The sequence below is a fragment of the Sorex fumeus genome, unplaced genomic scaffold (assembly GCF_029834395.1).
Source record: "Sorex fumeus unplaced genomic scaffold, SorFum_2.1 ptg000136l, whole genome shotgun sequence".
NCBI classification, from domain to species: domain Eukaryota; kingdom Metazoa; phylum Chordata; class Mammalia; order Eulipotyphla; family Soricidae; genus Sorex; species Sorex fumeus.
In genome coordinates, this window is record NW_026606193.1 from 2,676,148 (window position 1) to 2,700,107 (window position 23,960).

At 42.7% G+C, this 23,960-nt stretch overlaps 1 protein-coding gene across 3 annotated transcripts in view; it reads left to right on the top strand.

The window, feature by feature from the left end:
• The window catches only part of GRID2 (glutamate ionotropic receptor delta type subunit 2), a 1,415,717-nt gene that overhangs the window by 1,166,297 nt on the left and 225,460 nt on the right, over positions 1–23,960 (top strand). For all 3 annotated transcript variants that reach the window (XM_056106635.1, XM_056106637.1, XM_056106634.1), the window contains one exon: positions 925–1,120. In XM_056106635.1, coding sequence (XP_055962610.1) covers positions 925–1,120 — 196 coding nt within the window. The remainder of the gene's footprint in view (positions 1–924; positions 1,121–23,960) is intronic.

Consider the following 23,960-nt stretch of genomic DNA (forward strand, 5'->3'; position numbering starts at 1 on the left):
ACTCGGGTGGGCCATGTTGGCCGCTTGTAAGGCGGACGCCCTACCCGCTGTGCTATCGCTCCAGCCCATAATGCTACAAACAAAACCTATATAGTTTGACTTTCTGTATTAGTCAAAATTTATTTGGAAAAAATAGAAATAATAGCGTTGTCCTGTTCTGGAGAAACCCATAATTTCTCTTGCACACTTATTTTTCTCTCTCTTCTGATTCTTTTTCCCATTCTGGAGATGTCTTTACAACATAGAAATGATAGAACATATGTTATTCCTTTCTGTTTTCTGATTATTTCACATTCCAATCTGGAAGAAATCCATTCTCTCTCTACTTCTCTCTTTCTCTGTCATTTTCTCTCTCCCTCTCTCCCTCTGTCTCTCTGTCTCCCCCTCTCTCTCTTCCTCTCTGCCTCCCTCTATTGTTTTCTCTCTCTCCCTCTCCCTCCCGCTCTCTCTCCCTCTCTCAATCTTCCTTGCCCTCACTCTCCCTACCCCTCTCCACACTTCTTTCAATTTGTCTTGGTAAAAAATATTTCACTTCACTGAAAGAATAAAAATTAAAAGTCAATTGACATTCATACTGAGCAATAGCACAGTGGGTAGGGCGTTTGCATTGCATGTGGCTGACCTGCCAACCCGAGTTAGAATCCTCCGTCCCTCTCGGAGAGCCCGGCAAGCTACCGAGAGTATCTCACCCGCATGGCAAAGCCTGGCAAGATACCCATGACATATTCGATATGCCAAACACAGTAACAACAAGTCTCACAATGCAGACAGTACTGGTGCCCGCTCGAGCAAATCCATGAACAATGGGAGGACAGTGCCACAGTGCAACTGACATTGCATTTTTCCCTGTTTTTCTCTTGAAACGTTTTCTTCCCTGTCCAACATATTCAACGCTCCTCACGCTCTTCTGTCTGTGCGGCCTAGGTCTCTGCAGGACCTGTCCAAGCAGACGGACATCCCCTACGGCACAGTGCTGGACTCAGCGGTGTACGAGCACGTGCGGGTGAAGGGCATGAACCCCTTCGAGCGGGACAGCATGTATGCCCAGATGTGGCGCATGATAAGTCGCAGCAACGGGTCCGAGAACAACGTGCTGGAGTCGCAGGCGGCCGTCCAGAAGGTACGTCTGTGTCCATGTGGCCTGACCAGTCTCTTCCCCTCCCCCCCCCCATCTCCACAATAACGGTAGTTCTGATTGCCAAGTAACGGTCAACTTCTTTTCTTTAAAGGCGACATAGAATTTTCAATTAAATGCTATGGATTATAGAGTATTTTGATGACTCCGAGTAAGCCGGTAGAGATAACTCAAGGTCCTCGGTGGTGGGTTCAGTTTCCAATAACATTGTCAGGAAACGGAGGTTGATGCTTGTTCAGAACAGGATCAAAGTCATGTCTGGTTCAGAACAGGATTGAACACACATGAAGTCCCAGAATATTTATACAGACCTCATTCCAAAGTCCTCTGAATTACCCAGCTATTTATTCCAAAGGGATCAGGACATTTACTCCTCTGTAGGTAGAGACGGTCTCATCATTCCATGTGATTCCCCAGAGATGTGTTGCTCTCTGGGAGCAAGTTCATGGTCGACAAGAGGAACTGCCTCCAGCTGTCTCTTTCCAAAACAGAAAATATTCTAATGTTGCTATTATTGTGGAGTCATCTTTTAGAAGCAACCTTACAAAGAAAAAAATCTTAGAAGGAGGAAGTCCTGTGGTAAAAACATAAAGCTATTCTTTATTTTTCATTCTACACTGTAGTCTATAAACAAGTATCCAGAAGCCAGTCTTGATTTCTCAGGCACCTTAGTCAGAAGAAATTTCAGCCATACCATGCTGGAGAATATTTTTGGTAACTGGAAAAACTGGAGTGCTTACATTTGGTGAGAGATAAGAACTGAAACTAAAATATCTAATCAATGTAAAATACTAAGCAAATGGACTGAGGAAGGGCAGTGGTGAAGGACAAGGGCCCTCTGGTGAGATGGTGAAGAGGCCATAACTCTGTACATAAAATCATAAAAGGTAACAGCATGGTAACCTAAGCTACTATACGTGTGTGTATGTGTGCGTGTACCACCAAGTGAATAATTGAAAAATAGCCTGTTGTTATAGAGATCAGAGATGTAATTTATTTATAGGTCTATATTTAATAGAGACCACCAAAGAGTTAAAATACCTGGGGGAAAACTCAAGTGCCCAGAGCCAGGTGTTTGGATATATAAGTTGTGGTATATCTACACAATGGACTATTCCTCACCTATGTGATAAGATGAGGCTTTGCTTTTGGTATGATAGGGGCAAAAATGAAGGGTTTCAGAGTAAGCAAAGTGAGAGGGAGCAAGACATGTAGCGCCACTCTAGACAGAAAATACAGAAAACGGTCAACTGGGAGGACAGAACTAAGTTTGTTGGAGGGAAGGCAGGGACACGAGTGTGGAAGAAAGGTCCTAAACACAGGGGCAAAGGTTACAACCACTTTGGTGCTTAGTATGATGAGGTAACATTGCACACCTGAGACAGAATCATTGAACTCTGGCAAGCTCATTTTGCCTAATAAATTCAATACACATATTTTGCCTGATCAAGGGCTATGCAGAAGAGAGCGTTACGAGGAAGTCAAACAGACTGTGGGCTTCCAAGGAATGCATTTGTGAACTACAAAAGTCTTAAACATGACAAGCTCAAACTCTCCTCACCTCACCTCAGGATTCTCCTCACCATAATAACAACGTCACTGGAGATTATTTTGCTGTTATTTTCAAAGCATGTGTATAATTGTTATAAAACTTATGGCAAGGGCCGCAAACTCATAAGCTAATATTCTGAAGAATTTATATGTGAGAAACTCAAAATTACAGAGCTTTATTCACTATTTCCTAAGATCAACTTAAAATAGTGACATACTAAAAAGATAATACAATAAATAAAGTGGAAAACATTCTTTATTCCTTGATAGTATATTTTTAAAGTGTTTATGAATTTAAACCTACAAGTAAAAGTCTCCGTTATTGATCACACCATATTTCTTCAGGTTCATGGCTTATTAAAGGTGGAGTAAAGAAAGTTTGATTATGGGTAATAAGAGCAGCAGGTCAGGCATTTGCCTTCTGTGCAGTCAACCTGGGTTTGGTCCCCGGCACCCATCTGAGGGGTCTCCCAAGAGAGATCCCTGAGGTAGAGCCTGGAATTGAGTCCTGGGCAGAGTCGGTATGGCCCCAGAACCTCCAAAAACAATTTCGTGAATTCATAGTGGAAAATACCAAAGTGAAATATGCTTACGGTAGATACTTTTTTAACCAAAAGACATTAAAATGCTGAAAATCGATTAAGGAATAATTCATAATCGGAAGGTGCATTTTCAATCAGTTTGCGATGCCTTGTCCGCTTACCGCAGCAGCTGCCTTCCAGATTGCCAAATCTCTGTTCCTAATCTCTTGTATGACTGACCGACCTGTGGGCACCAGAGGAAGGATAAGAATCATTCCAGGCCACAGAGTGGAAGAACCTGGAACATTGGAGGAAAATGAAAGTAAAAATTGATAAAATAGAAGAAGGTGCATAGCTCCACACCGGTGAGGTGAGGTGTGACCTGGACATCATGATAATAGCCGGGCGGAGATCAGGGGAAATAAGGACTCTGGACGCTACACAAGCTCATTGGTAGCTAGCGAGGGTGGGTGGCAGAAAGGGTAATGACGATGCAGGAGCCTATGACAGTGGCCCAGGGGTTCTCAGCAGTCTTAGCATCAGCTGCAAGGCATGAAGCATCCCCCAGCCAGATGAGAAGGGAGAGGTAGAAGCGGGTGTGGATTGGAGTTCAGGGGAAGCAGGAATCAGGTTGCGGAAAAGGAAAGTGTCTGGAGTAGAAGGAAGCATCTGTTAGTCTGTCCTTCTTGTTCCCCCATCTCCTGGTCCTCTTTGCCTTGAAGCCACGGAGCATCCTGGTCAGTCCCCCTCAGTCGTTCTTGTCCTCTACTCTTTCAGGTCTCATCTGTCATTGAGTGAAAATACCAGAGCAGCTGACAGCTCATGGCCCATAGCAGAGATTTGAGGGGAACATAAGTTGCGGTAGGTTAGCGATAGACTGACAAGGTGCAGGACCTTAAAACTGGGCCCCAGCCTCAGAGCAGACATGAATAACTGGGCAGAGCTCTGCTTGAGAAATAGAACAAGACAAAACACGAAACAGCTCCGGGTCTCTGAACACGTGGGCTCTCAACTGTCACACCGCGGCTGGAGGTAGCCACGCACTGGCAACAATCATTCTTTCCAGATGACTCCAGTAGAAAACCTATGCTTCTCCCCATGACCGTGAACTTCCACTTCTCAGCGGTCAGAGATTTGGATGGGTTCAGTCATCCTGAGAGAACCCTGTCCCAGCGTGAGGGTGCAAAATGGGTGACATCATTCCTAGCTGCCTGCCCGTCATGGCTGGAACACCTGGGACTGGGCGGGTTTGGGGAAGGGTCTGTCTAACTGTCCTCCTGTTGTTCATCGATTTGCTCGAGCAGGCCCAGTAACGTCTCCATTATGAGACTTCTTGTTACTGTGTTTGGCATATTGAATACTCTCGGTAGCTTGCCAGGCTGTCCGAGAGGGGCGGAGGAATCGAACCTGGCTCAACCGGGCTGGCTGTGCGCAAGGCAAATGCCCTACCACTGTGCTATCACTCCAGCCCTGGGGAAGGGTCATATTTTAAAATATGTCCTTAGTCAAATAATCGTATACTGGTATTAAAAATTAAAATTCATCTTGATAAAATACTTTCTCAGAGAAGCAAGGAGAAGCCTGTAACCGTATCCTTCCTATGATCCCACAAACATTTTACCTTGAGATACAGCATTTGAGGTCCAATAGCAAATAAAACAAATTCTAAAGGAGTTCTTTTCTTGGGGCTTGAGCGATAGCACAGCGGGTAGGGCGTTTGCCTTGCTTGCAGCTGACCCGGGTTCGATTCCCATTATCCCATACGGTCCCCCGAGCACCGCCAGGAGTAATTCCTGAGTGCAAATCCAGAAGTAACCCCTGAGTATTGCTGGGTGTGACCCCGAAAGAAAACAAACGTACAAAAAGGGGTTCTTTTCTTTTCTATGTATACCGAGATTTCTAAAAATCAGAGTGAAAATAATAAAGTCATGTTCTGCACACAGAAATGACACCAGTAAGCCACCACTAACCGAGCATATACTTTTGAAAACTGCCTTTTAAAAAACAGTGATTTAACCCGTGACAACAGCCAGACCCGCTTCCTTCAATTAGCTGCAAATCAAGAGATGAATTCCAATTCATCTATTCCCTCACCGATTCATTAACCAGCAAACATTTCTCAGTGGTTCCTGAGTTCTGCAAACTGAGCTTGGGCACCGCGGCCGCAGAGGTGGGCTTGTCTCAAGGGCTCAGGGGAGGGCAGTCGAATACGTGGATCAGCGCTCCTGGTGGAGAAGTTTGCCAGGTAAGAGAAAACAGGAAAGAGGAGCCTAGCCTAGCCTGGGTGATGAGACTAATTCAGATCAGCAGAGGTTTCTCGGGGGAAATAAGGCGAGCCTTACAATAAGTAGGATTTAATCAGGTACAGGAGATAAAGAAATAGAATAAGATGAGGAGAGCCATCCTAAACCAAAGCGTGGAACTGAGCTCCACACTAGCTGTGAGACACAAAACGCAAATTAGCATTCGCTGCAACATGTTTGCATGAGGGGGCAGAGCTGTAGGACAGCGGGTGCGGCACTTGCCTTGCATGGGGGCACTCCGGGTTCGACCCCTGGCATCCCATATGGTCCCCGGAGCACCTCCAGTAGTTCATTCCTGAGCGCACAGCCTGCAGTAACCCTGAGTGTTACTAGTTGTGGCACCCAAACAAACAAAAATGGAATAAAAAGATATTTGCGTTAACCAGGGTTTCTAGTGACCCCCAGCGACTCAGCGACATCCAGAAATAACATTTACCAATATCCAGGCACCGGCGGCCTGAATAAAATTAACGACCACCACAGGAAAATGAAGTGCAGGGGCTGAGTGTGTAACCTGGCCCGTGTGGCAAAGACACTGAAGGGCTATGGACCACCTGAGCCTTGTCATTGGGTCAGTAGAGCTGAGCTATGTGAGCGAAACCTTGGAATGAAGAACTAATGCGTCTTAAAGTAATGCTCCGAGTCATCACAGAGACACGGCCTTGGACCTCTGCTTCCTGGTGCGTCTTTACAGTGGTGGAAGTTGAGCAGATGCTAGAGTTTTCTGGACCCAAGATTCAGGAAGTCTCTTGATACTGTTTGTCAACTGCTGATAGAGGCTTGTGAGAGAAAGTCACCTTCCGGACAACTGCAGAGGCTGGCGAGGGTTACTCACAAGACTTCTTCCCAAACCGAAAGATTTATACTTCTAAATGTTTTCTGCTGGAAAATAATATATATATATATATACATGCCACTATAATTTTAAGATTAATTCATTCTAGCTTTTGTGTTAAAGTTAATCTAACCAAGAATAATGGAGATGATGAATTTCTTCTATAGTTAATATGTATAAATGTACATGGTAATTTTTTTTTCTTTTTAACTGTTTTTGAGAGGCTGGGATTGGGCCACCTCCGCTGTGCTCAGAGCTTACTCCTGACTCTGCTTACTTCTGACCTGACCATACGGAATGCCAGGGATTCTTCTGGAACAATATGCAGTGACAGGGATTAAATCAGGGTTGGCCTCATGCAAAGTATGTCCTTAATCCCTAAACTCTCTTCTCTAGCTTTTTACTTTTTAATAATAATAACACCCTTTTGCCTTTCTGCCTTTCTAGTGTCTCTATAAGCTTTTTTCAAGTTATACTTCATGCACCTTTGTAAATCCTTTGAATACTCTCAAAATGTTTTATTGCAGTAGTGAAAAAAATTGAATGTTAATAGTATCTCTAAAGCAGCTATGATTGACATATTTTTATATATTTTTGTTGGTGTTTATAAACATAGTTTTAAAATTTGGGATTCTGAATTAAGCATATGCATTTCCAGATTTAGTGATTACTCTGAAAGTCATCTAAAACAATTGTATTACTTTATACTTCTATTCCTAGAAGTTCTATATTACAACTTTCTTGCCTGAAGCTGCACAAATTAAATACTCTTTAATTTCTCCATTTTTCCCCAAATGTTCAATGAAAAATTTCTTATTTTTTATTTTTACTCTGCTTTATTTTGTTTTGTTTTGGCCACTCCTACCTGTGCTCAAGGCTTTCTCCTGGTTCTGTGCTCAGAGATCACTCCTGGCAGGATTCAGGCAACGTATGTGACTATTTGGTGCTTGGAATCAAGACCACATAGATGCTTGCAAGGCAGCTGCCTTACTCTCAGGAGCGCCCTTTATTTTTAATTTCTGATTGCTTTGGGGAGAAACTTTATTTTAGAAACTCATTATTTTGGGCTGGAGTGATAGCACAGTGGGTAGGGCGTTCGCCTTACAAGCGGCCAACATGGCCGACCCGAGTTCGATTCCTCTGCCCCTTTCGGAGAGCCCGGCAAGCTACCGAGAGTATTCGATATGCCAGACACAGTAACAACAAAGTCTCCAATGGAGATGTTACTGGGCCCGCTCGAGCAAATCGACGATCAACGGGAGGGCCTTTACCTTTACCTTTACCTATTATTTTGGGGATGACATCTCCATCTTGCTACATTATTTTGCTTCTTTTTAACGCTCCTATTAAAAAAATTGATACTATTTCTTTTACTCACTCTTCCTTTAACCCTTCAGATTTTTCTATTTCTATCCATGTCCACATCTGCCTTACACTGAGATAATTAGATGTACTGGCAATCAAAACACCATTTCACCAATCCCCACCATCACTCCATGCACAAGTGTATACCTCCTAGGATAAGGTACTTTCAAGAGCAGCATTTACTCTGGGGAAAAAAAAGGTTGGGGGGAAGGTAAATTGTTTAGTTAATATGCTTCTAAGCTCTACACTGTTTGCACTCTTTCTTTGTTTATCCTGATGCTATTAGGGTAATTGGAATTTTGTATGATCATGTTCCTTTGTAAAGATTGGCTGGGGGTCTCAGTTTGGGGATCAATTTTCCATGCACATTTTCTAACGTAGAAATTACAGTTTTATGCTCATCTATTTCTTCTCGTTTATGTAACTATAAAATATTATATTATATATAAGATAGATAGATAGATAGATAGATAGATAGATAGATAGATAGTCTCCTCCCCCACCCCCCGCCTGGCTATCCTCACCAGGGCCCCTGGGAGGAGGGTGGATTGAGTTTCTCTCTCCGCTCCAAGCAGAGCCCCGACAGCTGAAGACCTCCAGGACCCAGCCAAAGCCATGCTGAGGCCACTCTCCACACGCTTGGATGAGGAACTGGCAAAGGAACCCAGGTGTGCGGGACCTGGGGCTGAGATCTCCAAGCCTGCTCGGTTCGGGACTGGGCTTCCTACACCCAGCTCCCCCACCTTCCAGTAGCTAGACAGTTACACCCACCAACTGCCGTGTAACCCCATCAACGGCCATCCAGAGACTATAAAACCAAGCTCCCAGAAGCTTGGACCTCTTATTCTCTAGTTCTCACTCTCAGAGAACCCGACCGTCTATTGAGAGTATCATACCCGCCTATATGCCTGACTAGGAACACCTGTAAAGGTGATTACAGGCTGCCCCAAAAGCCTCCATCTGTCTCGGAGAGCCCGGCAAGCTACGAGAGTATCCCACCTGCACAGCAGAGCCTGACAAGCTACCCGTGGCATACTCGATATATCAAAAACAGTAACAATGAATGGTCCTCATTCCCCTGACACTGAAGGAGCTCACAATATGTCATCAGGCTACACTTGCACGTGATAAGGATGAATGGAGACGTTACTGGGCCCGCTCGCGTGAACTGAAGAACAACGGGGTGATAGTGATAGTGATAGTGATAGTGATAGTGATAGTGATAGTGATAGTGATAGTGATGGTGATAGTGATAGTGATAGTGATACGTAACTATAGATCTTTCATACATACTTTGAATTACATACTTTGAATTTATGTTGTACAATTTTTTTCTTTCTCAGTAGAGAAATTAGGAGCCAAAATAGACTTCACATTCATTCTTTTAGTTTAAATCTCCTGAATGTCTTCAAAGACCATCCCTCTCCTCTCACTCTAGTTTATCTCTTCAGTCTTCCACTATTTTTCTCTCTCAGTTGCTAAGTTCAGTTCTTCTGCTCCCTCCTAAGTGCCATGATTTCTAATACATCTTCTGTTATGGTTCTAAGACCATTTGCTCTCTTGGACATTACAACTCACGATTATCCCTAAGTCTTCTTAGTTTCTTATTAAATGTCAATAGATCTACTGTTTTCATTGTTTTAATCCATATGTTTCACAAAAATAAGCCTCCAATTTATCTGGGTACATAAAAAAATAAACAAAATTTTGATGCACTGATAGTTTTCTGAGGCAGTAGATGTTAATGAGTATAAAGCCGCACTTGTGATGGTGGAAAATATCTTTTCCACTTTCTCTTTATTTTTTCATTACACATAATATGTAATACTGGAATTCAAAATTGCAAAATTGGGAGGTTTTGGGGGGGAGTTTTTTTTTTTTTGCTTCTTTTGAGAATTGGGAGTCGGGCACCCCCGGCAGTGCTCAGGGCTTATTCCTGTCTCTGCACTCAGGAACCACTCCTGGTGGGTTCAGGGGACCATATAAAATGCCAGACATCCATATCAAACCCAGGTGCGCTGCATACAAAACAGATCCATGCCCACTGCACTATCTTCAGCTCCAAAATAGGCTTTTTAAAGACTATTTCAAATGACATAACTTCTCTTTTTTTTGGCTCACAAGGAATTGTTTGTAATGTAATCTGATTGTAACATACCAATACCTTTCATATGGCATATTTTATTTATTTGGATTATAAAATACAGACAATGTAAAATTACTATCTTAATCGTTTACAATATAATTTGATGCCATGAAATAAAATCACATTTTTGGACAGTAACATTTCATATGTAAGATGACTTTCTTGTTAGTAATGCTAAAATTTTCTGTTAACCAATATCTCCCCATTCTGTCCTGCTTTAAGCCTTTCTTTTTCTTACTCTGCCTCTTCCTTACTCTCAGGTGGAAACCACCAGCATACTTTGTGTTTATTAGCTAAATAATGTGTGTGTGTGTGTATATATATATATATATACATATATATATAACATATTACTTCTCTATTCACTGTCACACATGGCGTTTCCTCCCTCTTTTGGCTACTAATGATAAAATTGCTATGAACATGATTATACAAGTATGCATGATTCCACATTTCAGTTATTTCATATATAACAGGATTTGAAGAGCTGGGTCATATGCTAGCTTTAGTTTTGATCATCAGAGGATCACATATTGTTCACAGCCACAGCACCATTTTCTATTTCACCCAGGTTCCAATTTCCCACATCATTTATTTTTTTTTCCATAATAACCAACCTAAGGGACATGAGGAAAAGGTAAATCTGAGCTTGAAGCTAATGGGTTTTAGAGGCGTTATTTTCACTAAAAGCCTTGAATCTCTGTAATTTTATTATTTGCCCAATAGAAATTGGATGGTGCTCAACTAGTCAGATGATGCTCAGAATTCCTGAGATACGTGACTGATTCCAAATCACCAAAAATAAATAAATAAATAAATAAGTTTCGCCAAATGTGATTCTTAAAGGTATCAAGACATCAGAGGTTGGTCATGTGACAACCTGCACACAGCAAGTGAGACAGGTCAAATAGGGGAAAGAGTTATGTGTGGTTAAAACATGCGTGATTGAAAATTTTTGATCTTTATCTGTTACGACTATTCTCAGAATTCATTTCATTTTCATTTCATTTCATCATCCTGTTATTCGTCGATTGCCTCGAGCAGGCCCCAGTAACGTCTCTTTCATCCTAGCCCTGAGATTATATTCAAGGCTCTTTAGGAGAATGAGACCCATCATTGTTACTGGTATTTGGCATATTTGGTACGCCACGGGGAGTTTGCCAGACTCTGCCCTGTGGGCAGGCTACATTCGATAGCCTGCAAGTTTGTCCAAAGTAGGAATAAGACAATAAGATGTCATAAAAAAAGTTCTGTTAAGATGTCGTGCGGCCGCGAATGCGGCCGTGCGGTTCCGGGATCTGGATTTTATAGTCTCTGAGTCTTGGCCGCTGATGGGATTACACGGCGCCAGGGGGCCAGGTGGTGGGTGTGACCCCCGCCTACTGGAATTTGGAGGATCTGGGTGGAAGATGCTCGACTCCAATTCGAGTAGGCTTGGAGGTCTCGGCCCCGGAACCCGCGTGGCTTTGTCCCTCTGCCAGTACCTTCATGTGTGCGGAGAGTGGTCTCAGCATGGTGGTGGCTGGTCCTGGAGGTCTTCGGCTGCTGGAGCCCTGGTCGGGGCGGGGAGGAAAGCTCAACCCGCTCCCCTCCAAGGGGCTCCGGGATGGAACACCCAGGCGCGGGTGTTCTCAGAATTCATCACAGACAAATCTGAAAGGGGGTGTAGCGATCTCTTTGTTTAATCATTTTATTTGTATATGAAGAAAAGCATATATTTAAAAAAGATGAAGTGGTTTGTCTAAGGTCACAGCTGATAATGTCAGAATTATGGCTACTCCCTCTTCTCTTAAGTTCTGATCCTCTGTTCTTTTGTCTACAATTTAAAAAGTAAAGTCTCATATCAACTGGTATAACTGAGGCAGAAACAAAGGTGGAAGGAAGTTGACATGGGTTGAAGGATTGGTGTTGAATTGTTGTTCACCTAAAGTGCAATTATGAGTACCTCTGTAAATTATGGCTCTTTAATAAAAATTTAAAAGACAAAACTTAAGCCTTAAATCTCCTCCAGGAAGTAACAGAAATGCACATCATGGTTTGAGTGATTTTTAATTTGTAAAATATTCTAGGAATTCCCTGTAGACACTTTACAAAACGTTTATTCCTCAACTTCTGCATGGGTGCTGGGAAACCGCACATTAACGAGCCCACGGGTGATCCTAACAGCTAGAAAATCTGACAATCAGTGGTTGGGACTCGAATTGAGTTCGATTCTATTGCCTTCCATTCAGAAGCTCTAGTATTTTAGATCATTTAAAATCGTGTAGCCCTTAATTAATTTTTTTTCATGTATGTGCATGATGGGCTGGAGTGACAGCACAGTTGGTAGGGCGTCTGCCTAGCACAAGGCCAACCCAGGTTCGATTCCTCCGCCCCTCTTGGAGAACCTGGCAAGCTACCAAGAGTATCTCGCCTGCACAGCAAAGCTTGGCCAGCTACCCGTGACATATTAAATATGCCAAAAACAGTAACAACAAGTCTCACAATTTGTTGTGAGATGTTACTGGTGCCCGCTCTAGCATTTTGATGAACAACGGGAGGACAGTGACAGTGACATGCATGACTTGTTTTAAAGTTCCAACGTGAAGGACAAAAAAGGTTTTGTCTGTGAGCCTTCCATGCAACTTCTCAGGGTAGAGGCTGAGTGAGGACAGATCCAGTGACTACTGTCACTTCTCCCTGTGACAGCATTTCTCTCCAGGACCATCACTATTTTGCTTGCTGTGTGTAACCACCCGGATGGCCCACCAGCCCTGCCAGCCATTTGCCCGACACTGCGCTAATTATCTTTCTTTGCAAGTTGATGCTGATCTTACTGTGTTCTTTATTTCTGCTAAAAAGCACCAATACCCTCCCCGTCACCTGGCTAGGAACGGAGGAGTCACTTTTCTTGCTCTCCTCTTTCTTACCAGCGCCAATTAATTGCTTTAACTCCCACGTCTGTCTGCCTCTGCAGGGTCTCCTCTGTTTACTCCTCCTTTCCCTCGCGTGTCTAATTTTGTAATTCATGTCACTGTTACTACCCTCCAGAACAATAGAATAACTAACTGATCGGCCTCTCCCGCTGACTACTCTCCCCTCAGCTTAGTTCTGAGAGGTCCGTCTTTGCTCAGAATCCTCTAAGTGTTCACCTCAAGCCCAGTTGATTCTTACCCTAGCGTGAACACGTCTTTCAAAGCCGACACTCTTTCCTTTCAGTTTCCATTTGGCCACTCACTATGTTCTTTGCAAAATATTTATTGAATTTCTGTTCTGGACTAAGGATTCATCCCCACATATTCTTCCCCACCCCCCCCCAAAGACCATATATTAATCTAACACTAAGTTTCAGGCTTTCTCTGACACCCGTGACTCTGTTATAGGTAAGCTCTGATCATTTCCTCCCTGAAATCTGAATTTTCTTTTGAAATCTGAAATCTGCTCCACCCACTGTCTTTGTTCTCTGCCCATTGCCATTGGAAGATCTGCCTCAGGTGCTTCTCTAGTCTAGTTTTTATTCACTTTTATTTAATTTAATCTACAGAAGCCACGATTGTTGATACAATTCTAGGGCTGAAATTTATTAGATAACAAAACTTCAATATTAAAATCAATAAGTATAAAATGTCTTTTATGGAGAGAGAGAACAAGGGGGAATGCCCTGCCACAGAGGCAGGGTGGGATGGGGGGATAGGTGTGGGAGGGATACTGGGATCCATGGTGGTGGGAAATGGGCACTGGTGGAGGGATGGGTGTTTGATCATTGTATAATCGAAACCCAAGCACAAAAATTTGTAAGTCTACAACTGTACCTCATGGTGTTTCACTAATAAATTTTTTTTAAAAAGTCTTTTAGGTGAAAATTATTGTATCTGGTCAAGGGGTCGTAAACTCCTTGTCTAAGAATTTACTCCACTGTGTGTTGCTAGTTGAGCTTTCTGCATTACTATTTTCCTTTGTTGAGTCTATTTGGTTTCTTCGTTGCTTTTCCATCCAATTCGGTGCGCTCCTACTGGAGTTTCAGTATTGAGCAATTAGAAGGTGTCAGAGAACTTCGGATCTGTGGTCTGGGCCAATGAACTGACATGGCAGCAGATAAGAAGTGGACGAGGTTGCGGGGGTTTGGAGGGAGGCTTTCCACTACCCACTCCCCACTCCAAGAAGACCCCAGCCTGGGCTCTGGAGTACCTGAGGCTATTCGCACTTTGGGCATTTCTGCAGAGAATATTTGTGAAGCATTGAGTTGGGCTCAAAGGGGTGTGGGTGCTGCTGCCAGGGTTTTTACTGTCAGGGACTTTTATGGCATTGTAGCAACAGGGATAGTCTTCATTATTTATCCACCTGGCACTTTGAATCCAATAACGTGCAGCAACTACAGAGGCGTGTGGTACAGTGACAGATCAGGTGCGAATCCTGGGCCAGGTGCATGCAATAGAGAAGGGTGAGTAGGAAATCAAAATATGAAGAAGAAACTTCTGCGGGATTGAATCAATGAGTTTAAGGCAGGCCAGAGAATGAGTAAAGACTGTGTTCTAGCAACTGGGATGGCTGCTACCGTGTTGACTCCCGCCGCTGCCCGACTCTGCCCATTCCTGACTAAATCTCCCAGGAGAAGCACCAAATAGCAAAAACTCATGGGAACACCCATCCCCGAGGCTGAAAACTCTGGGGTGCCCTTTAGGGTGGGTGGGCCTAGGACCTGCTCTTGGGGATTATTAGTGATGAATCAGACACACTTTGTCATTTAAAAAAAAAAAAAAAAAAACCTCTACCGATCTGTCATTCTGAGCCAGCCAATCTCACGCTGCCTGTGAGTGTCCAAGAGTGCAATTCGCAGTTTGAGGGGCCCTTCAGGGCCAGGAGCCCATGGGCCCCCTCGGGGGCACTTGGGGCCTCCAGGGCTGCCCAGTGATGTTGGGATGGGGCATGAGATGCTGCAGATTGAGCCGAGCCCTGTGATGCTACAGGCACGCACCCTGACCACTTATCTCTCCTCTCACTGCAGAAATGAAAGCTCTGTGTGCTTACAGGACATGCCCCATGTAATAGTCTTACTCCTGTGCTCAGGGAGTACCCCTGGCCATGTTCATGGCCCCTGTGGGCTATGATGGATGAATTCCAGGTCAGGGCCTTGCAAAAAAACATGTTTTTCCCACTGGACTATCTCTCCATGGTCAGTTAGTGTAGTAAACATATCAAATTATAGTGCTATATCTCTGAGACTTATTGTAAATCAATTTTAACTCAATGGCTTGTTATTAGTACTACTTTGGTTGGAGGCCACACCTGCTTTTGGCTCTGTATTCATGTGGCAGAGAAACTGTGTGTGACCGGAGGCTGAGCCTAGGTCGGCCACAGACAAGGCAAGTGGATATTGTCTTTCCACCCCTCAACAAATATTTGTGAACCTTTTATTGCGTATGAACTGCTACCCAAGTCTCGGTCCAGTGTGGGTGGCACCCTCTCTCTGAGACCTTCCCTCACCATCTTCTTCTTAAACGTGATGACCTCACCTGTGCCAATGGCTTTCATATACACCGCCGCCTGCTCCCCGACTTAACCAGGGCATACATAACCATCTAATAAATATAGAGTTACTGAAATATTTTATCTATAAACTGTATTCCTGAAATAAGTGCATGCTTCATTAACGCAGGAAATTTTGTCTTTTTTCCTCACTGATGTGTTACAAGAGCCTAGAATCATGGCTGACACGTAAGGGCTTCTCAAGAAAGGTTTGTGGGATAAATGCTGACAGTGTTAATCAAAAAATAGTTTTAGCCAAAGATATCATGAGAAATTATCATACTGGCCAAAAGCAATTAACTACCAAGATTTGTTTTAGTATAAGAAGTCACCTTGGCTAAAACATATAAACATCGTGTGTGTTAGAGAGAGAGAGAGAGAGAGAGAGAGAGAGAGTTTGTGTGTATGTGTTTGTGTGTGTTTCAACGGCTAAATTTCAGGATTGAAATTATGCAGTTCTGGGAAAGTAATGTTTATAGTATTTTTCAATGGAGTATAGTCATGCTTGTTACTCAGTAAAGTAGTTAATATGCTTAAAAGACCACTACTCGGAACATTTGCTAAGGAATATTAGTTCATGTAAATGTCAGTCCTATTTGTTTTCTGAACCTGTATTTCTTTTGTTACCAACCCTTTTTGGTGCTTCCTACTTAAAGAGCTGCTGTGAAATAGGTTTACGCAGGTGCTAGCCACCTGAGTCACGCCCTGCCCCACCCACTCCCCCCAAAAAACCTAGTGGCCACAAGAAGCAAAGATTTGTGTTTATTTTCAGGGGGTGGGTGCTGTTTGGGCCACACCCACCCGTGCTCAGGGGCTGAGCTCCAGAAAGCAGAATATGGAGCAAAGAGAACAGGGCAGCTTCATGGGAAAGGCTGGACGGGCACCAGAGAAACCAGCTAATCCCCTCCCCGACTGATTTCCTGAGGCGAACTTCCAGCCTCACTGCAAATACAGATTTCTGATTTATCTCTAGATAAAGATAAAGGGAACATTCTCGACCTTTTTAGCCACCCTCCTGCGGATGAGTTTTCTGGTTTTTAATATTGAATTCAGCTTTTAATTTCTCTGCACCAGTTCTCCTTTGACCAAGAAGTTTTCCCATTAAATGGGTATCTCTGACGCTATCGATAGCTTTAATATTTTGATGAGAGCTCTGCCTGGCAGCTTCTGTGTCTCAGGAATATTGTAGAATAAATAATCAGATTATTTTGTTTATTTCCTGGCATCTGAGACGACGAGATAGCATTTCAGTCGAAATCCAGCCCCAACAGTAAGCTGCAGAGATAGGCAGCAAGACATTGTGACAAAGAAAGACAGGACAAGATATCCAGAAATAATTTCTGAATAATGAATTTAAAATCAGATTGTCATAACCCCAACCAGTGGGAAGTGTTGAGAAAGTCACAATTATTTTTTGTATTTGTTTCCTTGACTAGGTATATTTTCCAGTTAGATTTTATAGAAGGATTGCTATAGACTATGACTATGGAAACTTCAGAAAGAAACTAGTTTTTGATTAGATACTCAAAGAATGTAACCCCCCCCCAAAAAAAGGATCGAAAAACAATAAAATGAAAAAGACCCTCAGGAGTAACAAACCTCCATGATATGTCAAAATATCTTCTCTCACTCTCATAAATTCACTCATTTCCGTATTGAACAGTTCAAATTTTTTTTTTATTTCAGGTTCACTCATTTCAGCATTGAACAATCTAATTATTTTTGTTTGTTTGTTTGTTTTCACCTTTTGGATCACACCCAAAGGTGCTCAGGGCTTACTCCTGGCTCTACACTCAGGGTTCACTCCTGGGTTCTGGGGACCAGACCTGGGGCTCGAAGTGCAACCCGGATCAGACACGTTCAAAGCAAATGAATGCCTTCCACTGTGCTATCACTCCAGTCCTTGAACAATCTCATTTTTATTTGGGGGGGGTCACACCCAGCACTGCACAAGGGTTACTCCTGGCTCATGAACTCAAAAATTACTCCTCACGGTGCAGGGGACCATATGGAATGCTGGGAATCGAACCTGGGTTGGTCACGTGCAAGGCAAACGCCCTACCTGCTGTGCTATTGCTCTAGCCTCAAACAATCTCATTTTTAAAGGGATTTCTCACTCTCCATGGAAGTCTGTGTTCTTCTGTCACCAATCTGTCACTCCTAAATCCCTTTTAAACAAGCATATACCCTGCAGGTGTTTTATATCAACTGTAGAGACTTTCTCAATTAAGCATTTCTTTGATTCTCGAATACAATGCTTTACTGAAAATTTAATTTCTTCTAAATTCAGTTTTGTTGGTCCTTTGTGAATTATCATCCCAAAATTAAACACAGTATTCCAAGCACATTGGTCTGACCGATGCAACCTTGTATTATTCTAGCACTGCACTGTAGTACCGTCCTCCCAATGTTCATTGATTTGCTCGAGCGAGTCCAGTAACGTCTCCATTGTGAGACTTGTTGTTACTGTGTTTGGCATATCGAATACATCACAGGGAGCTTGCCAGGCTTTGCCGTGCAGGTGAGATACTCTCGGTAGCTTGCTTGGTCCCCATCAGGAATGACCCCTCATTGCAAAACTGCAAAATATAACACAGCAAAAAAAAACAAAGATGGATTGCATTTCTATGGAATTTTGATTTTTGCAAAGAAAAATCTTGTAGACGAATGCTGTGATGAATGATGAAAAGTGATAATTACCACCTAAGAAAGGATAAGATTAAGTTATATGGGAATTGATAAAAGAAAATACAATTTATTTTTATTTTAATATTTTCAGAATTAAATCTAGCATAGACACATTCCCTTTTGTTTGGCTTCTATGAGCTAAAATTGCCCAAAAGGCAAATCAGGATTTCATTCACAAATTATATTTGACTGAGTAAAAATTGCAAAAAGATACCTGCAAAGTTGATTCCTTTTGTCATTATTTCATCTTGTTTTCACATCAGTTTTATGGTCAATATTTAAAATGTTGAGGCCTTATTTCTTTCTTGTTTCTTTGTTTTTCTATTTGACTTACACAAGTGTCAGATCTCTTATTCCCATATTGTATGTATTTCTTGATTTAGTCCCTCATTTTGGTGAAATAGCATATTTAGTATTTTCTGAGGAAAGTGTAATGGGGAGAAATATTGAGATTTCCATGCACACCATGTCTCTGTTCCATTATCAACTGTAGGTGGGATGGAAGAATTCTTTCCCCCCACCTAGAAAATTGAATGTACCTTTTCACAGTACCTAGGATTTATTTACTGGAGCAATAGCACAGCGGTAGGGCGTTTGCCTTACAAGCGGCCAACATGGCCGACCCGAGTTCGATTCCTCCGCCTGTCTCGGAGAGCCCGGCAAGCTACCGAGAGTATTCGATATGCCAGACACAGTAACAACAAAGTCTCCAATGGAGACGTTACTGGGCCCGCTCGAGCAAATCGGGAGGGCTTTTACCTTTACATATGTTGTCATTTATGTTTTTCACTCCTGGTCATGGTCATTTATCTTTGATTTCTTTGGGCTCTGGAATTTTTGTAGTATCTGTTCTTGATCTCCCGTTTTGAATTTTTTACTATGTTGTATCCATTTTGGTCTTTAATTCAGGGCATTTCTGTTCTGCAATGAACATTTTCTTGCTGCTGTTTTCTCAGCTTTTACTTTTGAGAAGTCCCAATCTTTATTGTTGACAATATATTAGTATTCATTTCCCTTTTTTAAATGTTTTGTGGAGTTTTTCTTGTGGATTTTCTATACTTCCAAGCCTCCTATTTTTCAATTATGCAGTATATTTGTTAATGCTCTCAGTGTTTTTGCTGTTCTCTGAGTGTTGTGTTTTCTAAAGTACAACTGAAAGAGAGAGAGTACAAAGGTTCGCATGCTTGGGACCAGAATAAAAATACAGTGGGCAGGGCACTTGCCTTGACACGGAGAACTCAAGTTTGACCCCCTGCATCTCATAGGGTCCCCCAAGCACAGCCAGGAGTAATTCCTGAGTGAGGAGCCAGGAGTAACCCCAGAGAATCACTTAGTATGCCTCCAAAACAAAGCCCAGACCAAAACAAACTGAAACAAGCAAACAAACCCCCCAGGGTTAAGGAGCTTGTTTAGCGTGTTCTCAGCTGACCCCTGAGTCAAATCCCAGCATCCGGTGGCACTGGGAGCTGAGTAGAGCAAGGATAAGGAGTAAAGGATGAATCACAGGAATGAATCTTACCTTTCAGAAAGGAAACCTTAAACTTATATAGAATCCCAGAATTTACACCTGAACAGATGTGCATTTTCAGTCCCTAACACCCAAAGATGCTAGAGATAAGGACCAGGAAGATTGTTCCAGGGCTTGGAAGCTGGCCTCACATGCTGGGGGAAAAGGCAGCTGGGATAGAGAAGGGACCGCCAAGTAAAGGATGCTTGGAGGGCTCGCTCGGGATGGGAGATGCGTGATGAAAGTAGACTAGAGACTGAACATGATGGCCTCTTAGTACCTGTATTGCAAACCATAAAGCTTAAAAGGAGAGAGAGAGTAAGAGGGAATGTGCCTACCACGAAGGCAGGGGATGGGAAGGGTGGGGGAGGCAGGAGGGACACTGGGAACATTGGTGGTGGAGAATGGGCACTGGTGGAGGGATGGGCACTCGATCATTGTATGACTGAAACGTAAGCGCAAAAGTTTGTAAGTCTCTAACTTTACCTCATAGTGATTCAATCCTCCCAGGATGGGAGAAGCATACTGAAAGTAGACTATAGACCAAACATGATTGTCACCCATTGCCTCTTTTGTAAACCACAACATCCAATAAGAGAAAGAGAACAAAAGGGAATACCCTGCCACAGAGGCAGGGTGGGATGGGGGGGGATGGGGGGGGATGGGGGGTGGGAGGGATACTGGGATTCGTGGTGGTGGGAAATGGGCACCGGTGGAGGGGTGGGTGTTTGATCATTGTACAATTGAAACCCAAGCACAAAAATTTGTAAGTCTACAACTGTACCTCATGATGTCTCACTAATAAAAAATAAATAAATAAATAAATAAAAATTAAAAAATTTTTAAAAAAAGATTTTTCGGTCCAGGCAGAAGTCCAGCTGTGGTTATCTCTTACAAATCCCCCAAAGTAGCAATCTCCCTCTCTTTTTTAACGTTTATTCTGTATATAGTTTCATAGTACACTAAAACTTTGTCTTTCAGAGAGCTGAAGAATTTTTGATTTGTAAGATATACGTTTCTGCATTTTATTGGCAAAGAAAATGAGGCCCTATGTCACAAGTTTATTAGCATTTAAATCACTGAAGGTGCTGCGTTGGCATTTACAATTCCATCAAGAGAAGTTATTCACGTTTTACATGCTGCTCATGACATCATTTAAAGCTCCCGAAACCTGAGTGAAAGGAGCATGAAGACGGTGAGAAAAGGAGTATGTTTCCTAGCTGGGAAATGTCACGGTGAGGCTGCAGGAGGAAGCTTACAGCTGACTCAGTGAGATGAAAACAAGTTGTTAGAAGGAAGAAAGAAGACACTGAAATCCCCAAAGACCTTTAGTGCTTAAGGACAACAATGCCAGTAGAGTTTTAGTTCAAAGAGTGTGGAAATTTTCTGGAGAGCTTAGAATTATAAAAGTCAACAACGTGATTCTAATGGTCATCAAAAAAACACCCAGAAGGCAATCCTTAAATTGTAGGTGCCCAGAGCTTTCAGAAACAAGCACTTCTCTTTTCTGTGGAAAAAGAGAGAGTTGGGAGACTGAAAGTTGTATCTTTCTAAGTGCAAGATTTAGCTCCCATTTCTCAATTGCACACAATCGCGCGCACACACACACATGCACGCACACACACACACGTACACACACACACTCACACATGTTAACTATAACTCAAATGGGAAAATGGTAATTTTCCTTCTGACATTGTTCCATTTTATTTTTAAAACTCTGCCAAAGACTCCGATATTTCTTCCAATACTCTGTGACAATTTGCAGACCTTCCTGGCATCGACACGCAGTCTTGCTGGTGCAGCCTCTTGAGCTACTCTTGTTTTCATCACACTCTAGTCAAGGAAGCTTCCCACAGTGCTGTCCACACAATGTTCTCCAGTCTGAAAGACCAAATGACGAGACTTTCAGATGTTAACTTTTAAAGTTGATTGTGTACCTGTGACACCAGTTATATAGAACCACACAATAGCAATGGCTCGAAACTAACTGGTGCCATTCTGATGTCTCCCTGTGGAAACGTTGTGAGGATTAGGTATGGGAAATTTGAAAGCACCATTTCATAGGAACTACCTGGGAACACAAAAATCTTCTATATTGGAAAATAGAACAGAATTGGCCTGTTGTTCATGTTTCCAGTCTGTGGTTCGGATCAGCTGTTCCCTCCCCATGTTCACACTAAGCCTCCACCACACAGTTTACTCTCTTTCCTTCAAAGAAGTTACCTTTCTGCCATTTTGAAAGGGAATTTCTTGATATGCTGACGTTAGGTCATCTCCTCTCTGTATTTAGGTCTGATTTTTAAAATCTATTGTAATACCTAGAATAACTCAGTGAATATCTAGTGAGTGAAATATTGACTGACTGAAATAATGGGCTTTCTTACACTGGATTCCGACGTCAGTGACTCAACAGAACTGATGCGCAGTGAGGACCTTCTCTCTCCCTTGGATTTAGTCACTCGTTTCTTGGGTTTGATGAGACACAGAAAATCTGGAATAAGTTCCCAGAAAATCTGGAACAAAATCACTTTACCCCATAAAGTCATTAAATAATTCTCTTTGTGTTGACAAAGTATAGAGGCTCATTTGCAAATGTTTGATTTCAAGTCTGCAAGATTAATAACACACCTCAAGAAAGTGCATTCTCACCCCCTTCTCACTGAAAATAACAGAGAGAAAAATCATGGAGTTGTTGAAAGTAGAATTATGGGGTCAAAGAGATAGTACAGGGAACACACACTTGCCTTGCGCACAGCTGACCCTACTTTGATGCAAAGCAACACAAAAGATCCTTGGAGCTCTGCAGGAGTGGTCTCTGAGTACTGGACCAGGAGTGAGCCCTGACACAGAGGGGTGTGCCCCCATTACCAAGCAATAAAAGTGCATCACAATAAAAAAGGGAAAGTAGAACTATCAGTCTCCTAAAAGAGCAACAGTTTTAGTTTTCACTTCTTATTCCCTTCACTTTCCCCAAAGGAAGGGCCTAAAAGAACTCTGAGAGCTGGTGCTCTCTCTCTCTCTCTCTCTCTCTCTCTCTCTCTCTCTCTCTCTCTCTCTCAGAGCAGGGGTGTGCAGATTGGACAGCTCAGAATACAGAAAGGATGGGGGGAAAAAAGCAACCTTCCCTTCCACCCTCCTCCTTCCCGCCTCGCTGCGACCGGCTAGCACCCTGCATCACCCCCAGCTCACGTGCCGCTGCTCTCTGGAGCCACACTTCGAGGAACACAGAGACCTCGGAGTTTTCCAAGCTGGTGCTCCCGCTATAGGCGGCCACTTGGAGGTGTCGCCTCATCATTCCTCCAGTTTTCTTCCAGCCCCAATACTAGATGTTGCAAACACAAGCACTTCCTTCAGAAGGGACCCTCTGGCTGTCCCTGTGTTGCTTTTCAAATGTCTCGTGACAACAGAACAAAAGAAACACTATTTTAACAACAAGAGCATCACACTGCCTTTGCTTCAACATTTTCTAGAAAAAACTTGTGGAGTGATAGCACAGCAGGTAGGATGTTTGCCTTAAATGCAGCTGAACTGGGCGACCCGGGTTCGATTCCTCCGCCCCTCTCGGAGAGCCTGGCAATCTACCGAGAGTATCATGCCCGCACAGCAGAGTCTGGCAAGCTACCCATGACATATTCGATATGCCAAACCCAGTAACTACAACAAGTCTCACAATAGAGATGTTACTGGGCCCACTAGAGCAAATCAATGAACAACGAGAGGAATCCCTGAGCACTGCTGGGTACAGCCCAAAAGCAAAAAAAAAAAAAAAGCAAAACAAAAAGATCACCTCATTCACTTGTTATTTGGAAAACAAATCGAAACCAGAAGGAGATATCACCTCAGCCCTGTGAGAAATGGCAGGGTACAAAAGGCAAGAAATAATTAACTAGAATATGAAGGAATGGGAGGTCTTGTTCCCTGTGAGTGGGAATGAAAATAAACAAGTCCATTGTAGCAAACAATGTGATGATTCATTGCAAGTAAACAATAAAATGTCCATTTAGTCCAATTATATCATCTGAGTATTTATTAAAGAATATGTAAATACTGATTCAAAAATATATGATTTTCTGTGCCACTGCTACAATCTTCACAGTAGTTGAGTTGAAAACAACCCATGTTCCTATGGATACTCAGATAAAGAAAACATACTATATATACAAATAAAATTCTACTTGGCTATAAGAGAAAAGATGAAATCTTAAGCATGGGACAGCCTGGATGGATAACGCTGGGATCATTTTATGTGAAAGAAGTCAGATGGAGAAAAACAAATACTGTGTGATTTCATATCTTTCATATGCGTTAGATAAGGAAACAAAACAAAACAAACCCTTTGGTCCTGATAACAGGATGATGGACAGCAGAGGGGAAGGGAATGGCAGTTAAAAAAAAAAAGTT